This window comes from Cololabis saira, chromosome 7, assembly GCF_033807715.1.
Source record: "Cololabis saira isolate AMF1-May2022 chromosome 7, fColSai1.1, whole genome shotgun sequence".
NCBI classification, from domain to species: Eukaryota; Metazoa; Chordata; class Actinopteri; order Beloniformes; family Belonidae; genus Cololabis; species Cololabis saira.
The window spans coordinates 26,869,340-26,886,134 of record NC_084593.1 but is presented as its reverse complement, the minus strand read 5'-3'; the positions used below and the strand labels follow the sequence as shown (position 1 = coordinate 26,886,134).

The window sequence follows — 16,795 nt, the reverse complement described above, 5'->3', positions numbered from 1 at the left end:
GAAGACACAGAGATGATAGCAGCACAGAGAGGAGCGAGAAACATAAAGCATATGAAAAAGAGGCCTAGAGCTTGTCTCTGGGGTGCAGAGGTTGATTGGGTCCCATTGTTGATTAGGTTTGGTCTTCTCATGCAGAGCTGAGGTGAGTCACCAGTCTCCCACACACAGACACGCTCCGCGCTGGTAGTAGCATGACTGTGGGAAAGAGAGAGACTGAGAAACAGCATCAGTTCTTTACCCTCAGTGTCCTGCAGGGTTCATGTTCCTCATATTGCAAGACAAAAATCTGTTTGGACAAATTCTTTTTGGGGAGATAATGATATGCCATGTAAGCAATGATGCAGCCCTCCTGGAAATGACTGGAAAGTTAGCATCATGCATTACCCTTTGTGATGGACACGTGTCTGCTTTGTGTGTGTGTTTATGGAATCTTCATGCCTCATTCAGCCTTTTGGGAGCTGTTTCAGTAACAACTAATAGCAGACCATCAGCTACTATCTCCAGATTACTGTCTCCTTTTGAACAATACTCTCTGAAAACTGACAAACTAATACAAGTTAGACATGAATATTGTCAACAAAAAAAACTCTATTATCTAGGGAATCAAGCATCTTATCCATCGCTGTAACAAGGATATTGTACAATACGCACATAACTACTACCTTAGTGGGATTTTATACAAATTTAAGTTCATCGGTGCTGTCAATGTCCAGAGACACAATTTAGATTTTCTATAATTGCACTTTCTCCCTGACAGGCATCTCACATAGATTCTGCTAATTTAAATAAGTAGAAAAAACCAGGCAAGCAAAACAAATGATAATGCTCGGCCAAAATCATTCCTGCTGCATTGATATTATCCATGTGTATAACCATAGATGTGACGTATTTTCTTCAGATATGCTTTCACAATAACACATTTTTATTTTACTTGTTTACATCACGTATTTAAAATTATCAAACATCAACACTTTTTTTCCGCCAAAACAAATGTATAAATAGATATAACATGCCTTTCACTTGAGGTAACAACCACAGTTTAGGGCCTAGTAGCGATCAAAATATATATTTTTTAAACTCATGATATTTAAAATCCCTAAATTAAGGAGGATGCACTTTTGTTTTCACAATTGTACATCCATTTATGAATTTCAGGCCTGTTATGCATCCCAAATCAATCGAGTGAGTAAAACTTTCACCACTTTGTAAGGTTTCCCTTTTTTTTTTTAAATACTTACAGATGTTCTAACAAGCCAATACATGTTTTATTTTGTCCTGTTCTTTATGCAGAAAACGTGTTTTCAGGGGTGTGAAGCATAGTTGCTATTGTTCTACTATTTAGCTCAAAATTCTCCAACCGATCAGATCTGCAGGCAGACCAGTCAAGTACGTGTACCATCCTTCTTCCTCAGAAATGTGTGTTTTCATGTGTGAAGGAAGTGGTTTTGCTTTGTCTTCGAAAAGCATAGACTGCCTTCGCAGAGATGCGATCTTGAAGGCTGCTCAAACATCTCGTTGTACTTTTTCTGCTTTTCTGCTCTTACAGAAGTATAAATTACATTTATTGAGTTCTTACAATGTGGCATATGGTAAAACTCTAATCGATGACTTTAAGTCAGTGTGTATTACAGAAGTGTCATTTGTACAAGTTTTGGTGGACAGCTTAAAAAAAGAAACCTATGCTAGTCTGTATTCTTACATGGTCGACTTGGCTCGTGCTGTAAGAAAGGCTGTATGATTGGTTTTCACTCTACCAATGCACAAATGATACATTTAAACTGTCTGCACCATTATGTATTTATGTAACGCGGCCGATTATATGTGCCAAGGCAAACAGATGGACCGTGAATATAAATAGCAGAGCCATTTGATGAGTGTGTTATTCTAATTATGTCTGTATGTGTTTGTCCCGATAAATGTCTACTTTTACTGGATGGAAGCCATTCATTATTATCTATTTGTACTTGTACATTTTAGAAACATGAAAACATAAATCAAGAAACTACTTCACAGTGTGGGAAGGAAAGCCTGGAGACTGATTTGAATAATAATATGATTTTAAATATAATTTGAATGTAACTCATTCAAGAGCAAAAGTTTGCTCTCCTTTTTGGTTTGTTTACTAGTTAGTAGGTTCTTGAAAGCTTGTTCAATCTTGCTAGAGGCCCCAGGTACACGATGAGAAAGACTCAAAGCAACAGGTCTTTAAGAGCATCTCAGAATCAGCTGTCTTGAAGCTTGTGATTGCATGTTTGACAAATGAAATTTTTGTACTGAGAATACTGAGTGAGGAGAATATGCTGTTGGAAGTCATCCTTCCCAATTACTCTTATTACTGTTACATGTAATGATTTGACAAGCAGTTTCAAGGCTGCAGACAAATTCCTCCACTTAGAATAAAATCATGAAGCGTCTTGCTTGAGCGGAGGCAAACTTGTTAGGTGTGAGGTGGCAGCTGGAGACCGTCTTTTCCTGCTCTTAGTGTTACGACAAAACTAAACATGTTCAAACTAATCTCACATCTTTAGTCTCATGCATGCAATTGCAAATGCGTTTGTTGTTGGTTGTTGTGTAAATAGAGATCCTTCCTGAATTACCCCAACATTTTTAGTCTCTGGCTAATTTTTAGCATGTTGTATGTTAGACTTGTCTAAAACTTTCTCTCTGATAAGTTTTGGTTAATGTTTCATTGACTTTAAGTACATGCAGATTTTTTCATTTTCTTAAATCAGATGGCTGTAAAGAAGTCACGATATTTGCTTCAGTAATCTTCAGTAGATCTGATGACTTCAAGCCAACCATAAGAACCTCGACAAACAACTAAAACACAGACATTTCAAATGTAAAATGACTAAGGCTCATTTTATGGCTGAAAATGTGTATTTTTGGTGGACCCCGCTTTGTGCTAATGCTAATACTGTCATCAGTAACAAACGTATGTTGATCCACTCGAACTATATACAGTATAATAAAACTTACCACAGATAGAGGAAATTATGTTGTCCAGGATGTACTGTATGTAATTCTCACTGATCATTTAAAAGATCGAGCTGAGACATACTGTATATGCTTCCTTTTTTGCTACTACTACTGTCATTTAGCAGACGCTTTCATCCAAAGCGACTTACATCCGAGAGAACAACACAAGCACAAAATCACATTGGACACAGGTGCTGCCACACCAGTGAAATTTTATTTATATTTTTTTTTTCTTTGCCCAACCCAACAGTCCCTTTAGACAAGAAAGCTACGTCTAAAAAGACACCATCTTGTTATAAGTGCATGCAGCTTACTCAGTGCTGAGTACCATAGTCAGGCTCATCTGGGTTTTATGAGAATATTTAAAACTCTTCTGTTCTTCATTTTCCATTGCAGACAGTAATATTCTCAATGAAAGCTGGCAATCTGCGCTAAATAATCGGCACCGGTTTCATGTCACAGTTTAGTATGGGTTCATCTCAGGGAGAATCTACAAAGGAACCCTCATAGTCCAGCCGAGGCATACCATGCAGTGAAAATGAGGTTGTCGATATTGTTCGCAGCTGGAAGCAGGCTTCACCCCTCTGTGACCATAAACAGGTTTTTGATGTGGCACCATTTGCAGTTGGAGCTCTTATTTTGTGTTGCCATGTCATTGTTCCCATGATGTCTGCTCACTGAATATATGCAATCTCTCCATGTAATTTGTGTTACAACCATTAAAAGCAATGTGTTACAGTTATAACACAACACTGATAACAAGCAAGTGGCGTGCCACCATATGAAAATAACCGTAACCACAGTTACGCTCCATCTGCAACAGCAACAGCAGCCGTCTGTGAAAGAACCGGGTAATTGAAGAAAACACAAACATGGCTTTGATAGAAAATATCGCAGCGTAAACCATGGCTGAAAGGTGTCAAAATATTTATTCCTAGAGTTAACATGATAGCTCCAGAAGTATGAAAATGAGAAATCTATTTCATGCGTCTTTGAAGTCCTGGGAAATGTCTCTCAGCTCATAACTATAGAGAAAGACATGTTTAATAAGCAACGGGCAGGTTTATTAAAGCTGAAAATGTTGTAAGACAACACAATGTAGGTGTTGGACACAGACCGATAATGTTTTAGTTTTCCTTTCCCGAAGTGAGAAACAAACCCATAGATATGGTGTTGAAGATTAAAGAGTAGAATTTTCTTTCTTCTTGCAAAGTTGAAAAGCTGAAGCGTCCGGAGGAGGCTCTGTTCTTATGTGTGTTAGATAGTGAACACACACAGTCTTCTGTGTCTGCTTCTGTCTGTCTCTGCCTTTTAATGCATGTCAGAGGATTTTTTTCTTTCCCTCTGTGCTATCAACAAGCTTTCTGCATGCCAATAAAACACTGTCTTTGAATCTTCGAATGGAATTTATTTAAAAGACAGACTCGGTTTAAGAAGCCACAGATCGTCTCCCCTAACAGTCTCTCACCTTCAGCCCCTCCAGCAGTCCAAGCAGTCCTCCCTCCCACTATGACCCCCCCTTCCATCATCACGGGCCCTAACAGATGTGCATCTGAATATCAATGTTCACAGGTCATGGAGAATTTTCCTGTTTTGCCTTGTTTCTGGCTCCCTTCCACAACCCCACAGCCCACAAACACACTGCATCTCTTCACTGTGGACTCATTTGAATGAAAGCAAGCCACGAATTTAAATTACACATTTTTTAGGCCTTATTTATAATTCTTAAAGGTCAAAAGAAAAGGCAAGTAAAGCTTAAGAAGTACTAGAATTGTAGCCCCAGGGGTGGGAAATGTATTTCATGGCATTCAATAAAAGACTGTGATTTAAGCACAATGAATTTTTGAAAATGTGCATTCTATGGATGTAAGGGACTGTCAGGGACCGAGCCAAAAAAATCAGAGCAGCAAAGAGGACTTAGAAAAAGATTTTTTAACATTTATTTGCAAAAAAAATCAAAAAAAGAACAAAGACATTTTTGGAGTCATAAAAGAGGCCATGTGGGAGACATATATACACTGGCTGATCAGGCCATTTTGACCCAAAAGTGGGAAACATAATCTACTTAACAAATTACAACAAAAAACTATACTCATCTATACAGTACTAAACAGTAACCCATCAGGAAACTAATCTAAACAACTAAACTCCCCAAATAAAGGAAAACAAATTTTGAACAAATTTGTAGCAGCTGGGATTCTTTTCAACAGGCCTTGCAACTTCCCCTTCACCGCAGTCTCTCCAGAACTGGCAACTCAAAGAAAGATGTATTACTTAAAGAATAAGAAAATCAACAAAGTGACAAAATAAATTAGTCAACTAAATGTGTGCACCCAATTAGTTGACTTATTGCCAAAACTTAATAAAAAAGATGAAATATAATAAATAATAAAGTGTTTACATAAAGTATTTGTGACTAGCCGAGTGAAATGGAGGACATTTGTCAACGACCTATGCACCCTAGAGGAGCAAAGTCTTAAGTCAAGTAAGTCATTTGTGACTTTAATGAAACCAAAAAAATCTTACCAGACTGTTTGGTGTGCGTGTGTGTGGACGCTTATGCAGTAATCGGTTACCTCGGGACAGAATTTGCTTCTTCTTCATATAGGAAGAACTCCAAAACGATCTTGAATGTATTGATTTCAGGTCAAACAAATGCTGAATGTGTTTCAGTTAGCTGTGCTGCTGTGGTCAAGACATCACAAAGACTTAATGACCTGGGGCCTCATTTATAAAAGAGTGCGTAGGATTCATACTAAAAGTGTACGTGCGCTCAAAATCCTGATTTATAAAACCGTGTGCACGCACATCTGCACGCAATGTTCGCTTTATAAATCACAGTCCAGCTGGAAGGTTGCGCACGTGAATTCGCCTCATACCCCGCCCTCTACACGCCCACTTTCTACCATGAATGGTGAATGCAAACTACTTCATGACTGTATTTGCATATAAATGAGCCTGCTGATCATGCGCAGTGCCTGCCTGCAGTCCGAGACCGAGATCGAGATGTTGTGGATGAGGTGGAAGCCAGGAAAACGACATTATTTGGTGGTCACAGTAGTGGCATCACTAACAAAAAGAAAGCGAGTGAGTGGCAGCACGTCGTTGCTGCGCTAAACGCCGTGAGTGCCACGGACAGATCTGTGGCAGAAATAAAAAAGAAGTGGTGCGATCTGAAGGTGGAGGCCAAGTGGAGAGTGCCCCGGCACTTATTGTTATGTCCTCAGTCAGTCTACAGTTGGAAGCGGTGGGTGACGAGGATGTTCCCGGCACGGCGTGTCCTGCACCGCGGCTGCAACAGCAGCAGCACCAGAGCGTCCCAAGCGCATGGGGCACCTGAAAGTGGCCGAGTGACTGACGCTGTGCTTCAAACACAGAGGGACACGATCAGCGCTATTATATTATAAGTCTGATATGTGATGACATTAAAAGTATGACATGAATCTGGCTTCATTTCACCACCTCACCGCCTGCGTCGCCAGTTCCCTATATCTTCTAAATATTCATGCGCTAGGATCAAAGTTTGCGTAAAGATATGCACATTTTTCAGTTTTTTTTTTAATCCCAACCTTTGCGTAGAAGGTGGCGTGCGCATCTTTCAAGCCCTGTTTTGTGCGCATGCAAGCTTTATAAATGAGGCCCCTGGGTTTTATATACCAGATGATCTGTTAAAGCAGCACAATGTAACTTTCAGCTTTTGTTGAGTTTGGCGGCTCCTTTGGAGAAAAGCGGTAGTGCTTTACCAGTAGTGTGGCAGGGTTCCTACCATCCACCTCAAAGTTACATAGTGCCAGTGAAGGCGATACAGACCCCTCAGACCATAACAGAGGTGTCATTAAACCTGTTGGAAGTTGATGTACCATCACAATGACTCTGGAAATATTAGATTAAGGTGGAAAAGTTACATTGTGCTGCTTGAAATGATGCAAATTAGTTAAAAAAAATGTTCAGCTCAATCCTTCAAGTTTAGAGATGCACTCTCTGATTTGTTTTTGTTTGTTTGTTTGTGAAAAAGAAAACTGGCTAACACTGTGCTCTCTTATGTCTCTTGTCTCGGTCATCTGTGGATCACTCACTACGTCATTCTCTGTCTCTTTTCCTGCAGGGTGGAGGAGAGCTTCAAGACTCTTTTCTGGTCGATTTTTGGCTTGTCTGAAGTGATCTCAGTGGTGCTAAAATATGACCATAAGTTCATCGAGAACATTGGCTATGTGCTGTATGGAGTCTATAATGTCACCATGGTGGTTGTTCTTCTCAACATGCTCATTGCCATGATCAACAGCTCGTACCAGGAGATAGAGGTAAGCGGTCAGTCAACTGAGAAAGGGCACAATGCTGTCAACAAGTCAATAAGGATCAGCTAGGATCATCCCTCTGTCTGCGAGAGATTTAGAGCGTGACTTATAAATGCCACAAGCTGTGAAAGATCAATACAGTGTTTTGTCTCTGCAGGAGGATGCTGACGTGGAGTGGAAGTTTGCCCGTGCCAAGTTGTGGCTCTCCTATTTTGATGAAGGCCGCACCCTACCTGCCCCTTTCAACTTGGTTCCCAGTCCGAAGTCTTTCTACTATCTTGTCCTCCGCATCAAGTCTTGCCTAATACACCTCTGCAAGGCCAGCAGCCGTCGCCGTAACAACGAGCTGGAGCTGGGCATGCTTAACTCTCAAGCCAAGGTCGGTGATTGGTCTGTTCTACCTCTATCATCATCCACTTATCTGAGGTCAGGTCAGGCCTGCTGTGGTTTTCAGAACGTCTGAGAGTTTCCAGGGCAGATGAGATGTGTCTCCTTCCAGAAAATGACTGTCTGTTCTCTTTTCTTTTTTTTGTTATGTGCTGTTCCTACATTTTCATTTTACTGTTCCGGCGATAATTCATATGGAGACAAATTGTTCTTCTTCCTTCTTATTCAGCTTAAAGCATGGTTCTTAGACACATAAATGAATGTTCTGGCTTAAAATCGAAACAAAAACAAAAAAAACACCCTGATACAATGAAATTCATTATACCCAAGTGCTTGGTTTTGATTGAATTGCATATACTTGATTTTCTCATGTGGATTTGACAAGCAAAGGACATCAGCTCCCACTACCTCGATCTTCACTGGAGTTGCTTTTATGCATAGACCTTGGTTCACTTGTGTTTCATGAGTACCAAGTCATGAACTGGACTTGTAGTTAAGATAATTTACGACCATGGATGCAGGTAAAGTTTTCCCACGTCCCTCCCTCTCATGGACCATCCCTCTAAACCAAAAAGAAAGTTCTGACTGACGTAAACCACATACAATGTCTGAGACAGAGCTGGAGCACTGGCCGGTGTTTGTTTTGCGTGATTCCTCAGCTGGAAAGGCTCCCCTCAGCTGAGCTATTAGCCAGACGATTGCTTTTGTCTGTGTCTGCTCAAATACCCGGACAGATTTCAACGGGGACAAGATGGGTTACACACTGCTGCCTCTGTGAGTGCCTGAAATTCTCTGCAGCTGTTTAATTGAGGCAGAGACAAGCATCCGCAACAGGCGATTGATGCATAAACTCACACTAGACCACGGTGCAGTGCCCAGAATGTCAGGTGAGGTTTAAAAATGAGGGTGCAGAGTTTCTGAACCAGTGATTTTGTTTTGTAATTCGCATGCGCGTATGTGCATGCGCTTCTACTTTTTGAAAAAAGAAAAGCTTATTATGTTAGTTTCAAAGCAGCATATGCTAATAAAGATAAGACATTGTATTTTAATGAGTGGGATGTGTGTATTTAATGGTAACTAACTAAGCTTCTGGTGATGTTGTTTTTTTTAATTTTCCTGTCTGGGATTGATAAGTCATAAGTGGTGCTATTTGTGTCTGCCTGCAGGCGAAAGTTCATGCTCCAGCAGTTTTTTGTTTTCACCCTGGATGAAATCAGTATGGATAATGACTGCAGTGCCAAAAAGCAAGGAATTTTAATATTTAAATCGGTCCCCGAGGCAGGTTATTGATGGAGACTATAGATCTTAAAGCACAGCAAGGAGATTTGATCTTTCAAATTTGAAGTTTGGATATCCTCCCCTGATGACCAGAAACAGTGTGTGTGTTAGCAAGTAGCAGCTGACTGGCTTCATGTTTGCACGCATAAGTTAAAACTCTTTTTTACACTTCAGTGTCAAAATGACACACGTGCTACAAAGTAAAGCAAAGAAAAGCAACTGGTGAAATAAAGAGGTTACATCTGAGCCTTACAAACACAAAAACCTGCTTCTGTTGTTTCACTTTTGATAGTATAGAACCTCCTTTACCATCGTTTCAGATCCATTTCACTGAACCGTCTGTTTTGCTTTTGTTTGTTGTTAGGATGAACGCTTAAGGACTAATACGCACCCAGGAGAAGAGTTCATCCACCGAAAATCCAGAAAACACCCGACCAGATATCAGGTGAGACTGCAACAGAATCAAAAGCATAGAGGAAAAGACAACTGGTATGTATATTAGATAGAAATTGGAAATCTAAACAGTCAAGAAGGATGAAAAGTCAGACAAAAAGGCTCAGGAATATATGAAACATGACAAATAGCAGAACAGAGGCAGAGAATGGAGTTGGCTGGAGGGTGATGACAGGATGACAAGAGGAAAGGAAAGGAAAGGAAAGGAAAGGAAAGGAAAGGAAAGGAAAGGAAAGGAAAGGAAAGGAAAGGAAAGGAAGGGGTGGGGATGTGTGATTGACAGGGGACCATTAGATGGAAATGATAGAAGGGAAGGAATTTAACAAGTTCTAATGCAAAGACAGAGGGAGGGCAACAGAGTGAGGCTGGCATTTTAATCTAATTAGCTCTTTGGGGTTAGACCGGTGCAAAGCACAGCACAGTTGCTTAAAGTATTTCACTGAGGGGGAGAAATACTCATAATTAGTTTGTTTTTCAATGTCCCATTAAGGGGAAGGTAACCTCCATTATTGTCCATTGTTGTGAGTATTTGTGCCAACCAACATACACTCATACTCCGGCATGTAGTGGTGAGAAAAGACTTGATCAGGGATACTGTCTGCCCTGTACGTGCACTGTGTGCTTGGTGATGGATATCGACTCATATCCAGAACGTGCACATACAGTGGTCGATCGCTTGAGCCCTGGCAACAGCTGCAACATTACTGGACATAGATTAGTGCTTAATATCAATAATACCATGGCAGGTTATTATCATATGTATACATTATCATAACCATGTAACAGTGTGCATGTGTATGTACATCCCACTGGCAGCATCATTTTGTGTTTGGCCTCACCTTGTCTCAACATTTCTACTTAATCTTCCTCTTTCCATCCTGCTTTTAGAACATCATGAAACGCCTGATAAAGCGTTATGTGCTGAAAGCTCAAGTGGATAAAGAGAGCGATGAAGTCAATGAGGGTAAGGATTCTTTTTTACAATAAAAACTTGTCCTTGAGTACTTACTGTGGTATAGATGCGTGTTTGTGTGTCTGGAACTGACTTTAAAGGAAGTTCATGCCTGGATACATGCTGTACAAACTTGTGCGGAACGCTTACTCACACGTGTCACTGACAAATGTCCTGTGACTTGACATTTATAGCTTAGACTTTTATACTTCAAACTTAACTTATAATATTTCAGTGCTTGCGTCTTCATAGGATTCAGTTTGAATTCATTAATTTTTTTTAATTCTGTTTTATTCACATCATACTAATTTAAAAGGTAGTTTAAGGAGATTGTCTGTCAAGTTTGATATAAATCTAATTTCATTTATCCATCTACTCCTGTTCTGTATAACTTTATGTTTAGCGTTATTTTCGGTCCATTTGCAAAGAATCAATTCAGTTTAGTCTTTAACGTTCAAAGGGTAAGAGGTGACAGGGAAGAGGAACCTCCCCCAGCTATCTAACTGGATATAATTTTTTGTATCCTACACTGACTCGGTTTAATGGACAGGATTTGGACAGCACGTAGCAGTCTATATGAGAATGGTCTGTAGACCTGACAGACACGAGATTTTCCTGCTGCATTTTTACGATTCCATTGATTAATCAGCCTTCATCCTTGTGAAATGGAGGAAAGCTGTCCACCTAATGGCCTAATCATGAAGAAGTGTCACAATCACACAGTTAACCAGTGATCTGAAGATCCAGAGTTTCTTTGTGGAGATGAGAGAAAATCAGAAAAGGACAAACCTCAGTTCAGCGCTCCACTAATTAGTCCTTTGTGGTCCGACAGCCAGACAGAAGAAGTTAAAAGGCACATGACAGCTGGCTGAAAATCTGTCAAATGACACCTGAATAACACTTGGATTGTGAGATAAACATCAAACTCACTGGTTACAGTCCCCAACGGTTTTGTAGAGGCAACCAGGCACTCAGCATCACCTGGTTAATACCAGAGAATGACACACAGTGACAACGGCACCGTTCCGAGGATATTTTCTTCTTTCTTTATCAGTCATGGGGAGACTAGTGGAGAAAAAATGAAACAATTTACATGAAGAAAAACACAGAACAAATCCAACCTGGCTGAGGTTGAATGTTTATGTTGCAAAGAATGGAAAAATCTTCCCTGGAGAAGGATTTGCAAGGCTTGTAGGATCAATCCACAAATACAAGTGCAATTAAAAACCTTTCAGTCGAAATATGTGCAAAGTTTACGAATATCATACAAATAAAATATTGGATCTCATATAATTATTTACACATAAAAATAAAAACATGTTGGCTGTGTCACAGCAGGGACTGGTGTATTGATTTATGAGGAAGCACATATTAAGTAATATTAAAATATGTCTCGGAAAACCTCGGAGAGCACTGTACACTGCGATCCGCATTCATCTCTGTATTTATTTCTTCATGCTCTCACGTTTTCTTTTTGTTTCCTTGTGGCTGTGTTGTAGGTGAGCTGAAGGAAATCAAGCAGGACATTTCCAGCCTCCGCTATGAACTGCTGGAGGAGAAGTCCCAGGCTGCTGGAGAGCTGGCTCTGCTCATACAGCAACTCGGCGACAAGTTTGGCAAGAACACCGTGAGACACCGACAGGTCTTCCAAGAGGAGGAGGGGTTGAAATAAAGAGGAAGTTGGGGCAAAAAGCAGGATAAGGCCAGGTATTTTTCACAACCTTGATAGGGGGGGAGAGAAAATACACTGGGGATGTTTATCTGAATGGACAAGGTGAACGGAGAATAGTAGAAGCTTAAGAGCTAGAAAATTTGCTAACTTAGTTTGGTATGCACAAAGACTAATTACAGTATGGAGGAACGTTAAAAGAAAAATGCAACAGCAAGTGAGCAGGAGGTTAAATAGTCAAAGGTGAAGTAAACTCAACAAGAGGGCTTTTGTGTTGACAGTTAAATTCTAATTATAGGCAATGTCTTCAGGGAGCGAGAGGAGAACGAGGAAGAACGAGGCTTGTAGGCTGAGGGGGAGGCAAAGGGAGACGTTAGAGGAGGAGAACACAAGTATGAGGAGATATGAAGTGGCACCAGAGGGCACGAGAGCGATGCAGCACAGCAATGAGGGACGCACAGCCCATGCCAGGCGATATCAGTGTATCGTCAGCTTGGAGGAGGGAGGGAAACCCAACAACGGGATGACACAGAGAGAGGCTGGAGGGGGTGGGGGATGAAAAGGAGCGATATCTCAGAAATTGCCGCTGTTAGTCACACCAGAGAGGCTGGCTTTGCTTCTGTGTCTTCACTTTGTCAGAAGAAGCAGTAATGTCTGTCAAGATAATGCACACACCTTTATAAACTAGGCCGTCTAATTAAGGCATTTCCACTTAAAATGCACAATCTATAATATCAAAGTCATTAAAGAAACTGCTAAAAAAATAAATGTTATCCTCCTGTATCTTTGAGAAACCTACTGTGCTTTCTCATTGCCCACAGAGCGCCATGTGTTTGAGGCGCTCAGTAATCCTGTAAGGCATCTGTGTCAGTAGGAAATATTGTGTTCCAAAAGAGGGCAATAAAAATCTCTCCAGATAGCTTCTCTTTTACCTAATTTATGCCACAAGAAATGTAAGAAGGGGTAAGTCATGGATGGCAACGACATAAAAGATTTACAAAAACAAGCAAAAAAATTCCTAGAATTCCTTTTCCACGATTCCTTGTTTGAAATTTAGATCCAATACATATTTATAAAACACTGAACCAACATTTCAACAGTTTTTATGACACAGTAAATGAAAAGTAAATTGCTCTAGATGAGTCGTACTTACAGATGTCAAATCAAGAGTATTGATGAGGTCAAGCAGTGCCATCTGTGATATGAGATATTCAGTCATGTGAAAAATAAAGTGCACCCTCTGTCAGTTTTAGGATTTTATGTTAGGACGTGCATGCATCAAAATAATCCAACCAAGCTACATCTGAAACTACAGGTCTCAGTTAACTTGTTAAATGTTGAAATTAATGAGAGAACAATTACAAAAAGACTGGACAGGTTTGCACTCTTTGAAGAAAAGAACTTGGCAACACAGTTTAAGCTTGTAGAGCTGCTTCGGAACAATCCGTGCTGCCAGGAGCAAAGACCAAAGAGGAGACGTATGGGCAGTGCTCGGATAAAACCAAACACAGGGCATTAGTACACCTTGCACCAAATGTCAAGCATAATGATGGAGAGATGATGATTCTAGCTTACTTAAGAAGCATAGGAGCTGAGCACCTTGCACACTTCAAATCATCCATTTACTCCTCTTTATCCCAAAGTGGTCTGGGATGGAAAGGGAGGCTATTTGTCTGACAGCTTGACTGAAACTTGGTTACACAACTGGACAATGTTTCCAATCACATCAGAAAATTGACCGCACAATAACTGTAAAAAAAAAAAAAAATGTTGCAATGGTGCAGTCAGTCCAGCCAAGTCCAGACCTCAACCTGACTCAAATACTGCGCTGGGACCTGAAAAGGGCAAACTGAAGCCACGTTGGGCAGAAATATCATTCCACAAAGATGTGACAGCTAAATCTTATTCAAGTTAATTGCATCTCAGCTTCATTTGAATTTAATTATCAATAAATTGATTACTTTTTACTATCCCCTGATGCCTGGAATTATAAAACCGAATATGGGTCTACCTCCTTTTCCACATGACTGTATTCAGGAAGTGATTTTTCTAAAACGATGGATTCTGCAGAAACTGTGTGGAGTCATATTTATGTTCTCATTTGTCCCTGGAGTCCTATTTATACACTGCTGCACATTATTGAGACTTTGTCAGTGATTTGACTGACATGGTGCTGCATGGCTCACAGCTGAATGACAGCTGCAATTAAATAAATAATAAAAATATAAACTTCAAAATAAACTCAAGAGTATGAATCCAAAACTACACAATTTAACTTTCTGTTTATGTGCCAAAACAATGGGATCTTTGTGTGTATCTTTACCAGTCATTACATGAATGTTGACATAAAAGGGGATACTAAAGATGATGTTGGCTTTAGGAATCAGTCATGTTAATTACTCTTTATGTGAATACAGCCTAGTATGGGAGTTGAAAGCAAAACATACATAGTAAAGGAGAAATTGTGATTTTTTTAAAGGCTCTACCCTATTTCCATTTGTATTTACTGAAAATGACTTATAACATGTTTTCTTTTCCTGTCGAATCCATAATGGATGATAATGCTATGACTGGCACCCATTAAACAACTGCAATGTTATTACACGGGTCAATGATGCACAGAAAATTAAAAGTTGTTATATTTGCTTTTGACATGCTCAGATTGTTATTAAAAAGCTTTTTTTCAGACATGACCCATTTTCCATTAATATGGCAACAACTGAAGCTACTGTGTCGCTGTCATGTCTGAATGAGCATCCTGGTGCTTTTCAGTAACGAATGGAAAGATAAAGCTCTCCAGGTTGGTAGCACCAATGTTGATACTTTACTTCTAAAATGGTGCAAGTCTAAACTTTGCTGGGTTTGGTGTCAACACATGCAGCTGGAGATGTTTTTGCCTTCTCTGTCTGACACAGATCACATCCACGCAGCAGAGACAGCAGACACGCTTTATATCCTGGGACAACAATTTTCATGTCTTTGAGTTTAATAAAAACATTGCGAGTGAAAAGCCAATCAGAGTCCCTGTTCCAAAAGCTGAAGCATGTAAAAAGGAGGCATCTTTAGCTGCTGTCATCTGGCCAGTTGTTATGGCAGTATGACAGAAATACTTTGACTCTACAGGAACTTTGATATTATACCCACTTCTTTTAACACCCCATGTATGTTTGAATAAAAGTAACAGTCAAAATGACTGAAAATTGTTGCATTAAAAAAATGACACCTTTTTTTGCATCCCATGACTGAAAAGAGTTGAAGAAGAAGCATTTCAACTTTCTCTTTTTGCATTTCTTCGCATTTCAGTTGTGCAAATGACTGAAATTGTAATCATATCATTTTCAAGGGCTGACAACACAGTAAAGTGAAAATGTTGGACCTTGGTCCCCTCAAAAATTAGAATGTGAAAACCTTGCAAAATGAGGCTCAAAGAAAGTTTGAAAAGATCCTGATTTTCTTTTTTTCCCCACATCGTCCCACATTTACACTTCTTTCTCCAACTGGCCGAGACTTTCGTGAACATCTTTAGCCTAATAGACACTTATAATTACAGTGTGAGCATGTCAAAAAAGCTGTTGAATTGTAGAAATATATTGAAAAATGTAATTATATCTAACAGTCCTGCAAGTCTCTTTAAAATTAATTTGATGAGACAAAATAGTAGTATTTTAAAACTTAAACACCAAAACATTGACAGTTTTTTTTCCTTTTCCTTTTTTTATTTTTATGAATTTTATCAAATTATTATTATTAGCTCCTACCACAACTGACAGGAAATTAGAGTGACATCTCCTGTTGTGACAATATCAAAGATTAGCATCTTTTTTTATACTGTCTTCATCTTTTGAAGTAAACCATCAACTTGCAGAACTGTGAAGTGATTACGTTGCTTAATAAATGCATTAATAATAGAAGTTCGTAGAGTTAAAAATATTCCACAAACAATAGCAACCCCAAGCATATTTATTAACATAATTAACGTTAGCATTTTATCTGATGGTTTCACACCAAGTAACAGAGTTTTTTTTCCAGATACACAACTGTTATTTATTGTCTAGTATTCTCATACGCAAGTAATTTGACTTCAACTTGGGACTTTTTTCATCTATATCACATGTCAGAGCTGTTCTTGTGCGGAATGACAAAAAACAATAAAATGACTCCCGGAGAAGGTGTATCGGTTCCAACAATGACAATTTACCTGAAATGCTTTATTTTTAACTTGTTCACAGGACATATTGAGTAAACAGAAATCTTGTACTATATATTGTCTTATTTTTAATCCTTAAATTAAATAGATTCACTCTAAACTGGTTTCCTCATTATTGATGTATTTTGTAGGTTTGTGTTTGTGACATCTAATTAGTGTAAGTATTCAGTGTTCTTCCCCAACTGCACCAGTCAGATCATGACAGGTGCTGCAGTGCAAAAATTTGATTGCTACAGCACAACACAAAGATGCACATTTCCAAAAGACGCAACTGAAACAAACACTGGAACTGCAAATGGATCCATCCATATAAACGCCCATAGTTCCATGAGTATTTGCTTCCTTGACTAGAAGATTAAGTGTCTGCCCCGTCTGGTCTGCTATAATAATTTTATTCTCAAGGAAGAGATAAAATGGAAAGTGCTGTCTCTTAGAAGTGTTGCTCTAGCCTGTTGTGCTGACAACACCATACATTTTCTATACAATATATGGATGAAACAGCAAAATATTATCAGCTGGAGGCTTTGTCAGCAGATTAAACAATAAAGTATTATCAGGTGGAGGTTTGTTCAGCT

The 16,795-nt window shown here is 39.4% G+C and overlaps 1 protein-coding gene across 2 annotated transcripts in view; it reads left to right on the top strand.

The window, feature by feature from the left end:
* Nucleotides 1–16,262, top strand: part of LOC133447007 (short transient receptor potential channel 7-like) — a 59,344-nt gene extending 43,082 nt beyond the window's left edge. For both annotated transcript variants that reach the window (XM_061725379.1, XM_061725378.1), the window contains 5 exons: nt 7,085–7,280; nt 7,432–7,653; nt 9,304–9,384; nt 10,281–10,356; nt 11,844–16,262. In XM_061725379.1, the coding sequence (XP_061581363.1) occupies nt 7,085–7,280; nt 7,432–7,653; nt 9,304–9,384; nt 10,281–10,356; nt 11,844–12,016 (748 nt within the window). In that variant the 3' untranslated portion in view covers nt 12,017–16,262. The remainder of the gene's footprint in view (nt 1–7,084; nt 7,281–7,431; nt 7,654–9,303; nt 9,385–10,280; nt 10,357–11,843) is intronic.
* The last annotated feature ends 533 nt before the right edge of the window (nt 16,263–16,795 follow it).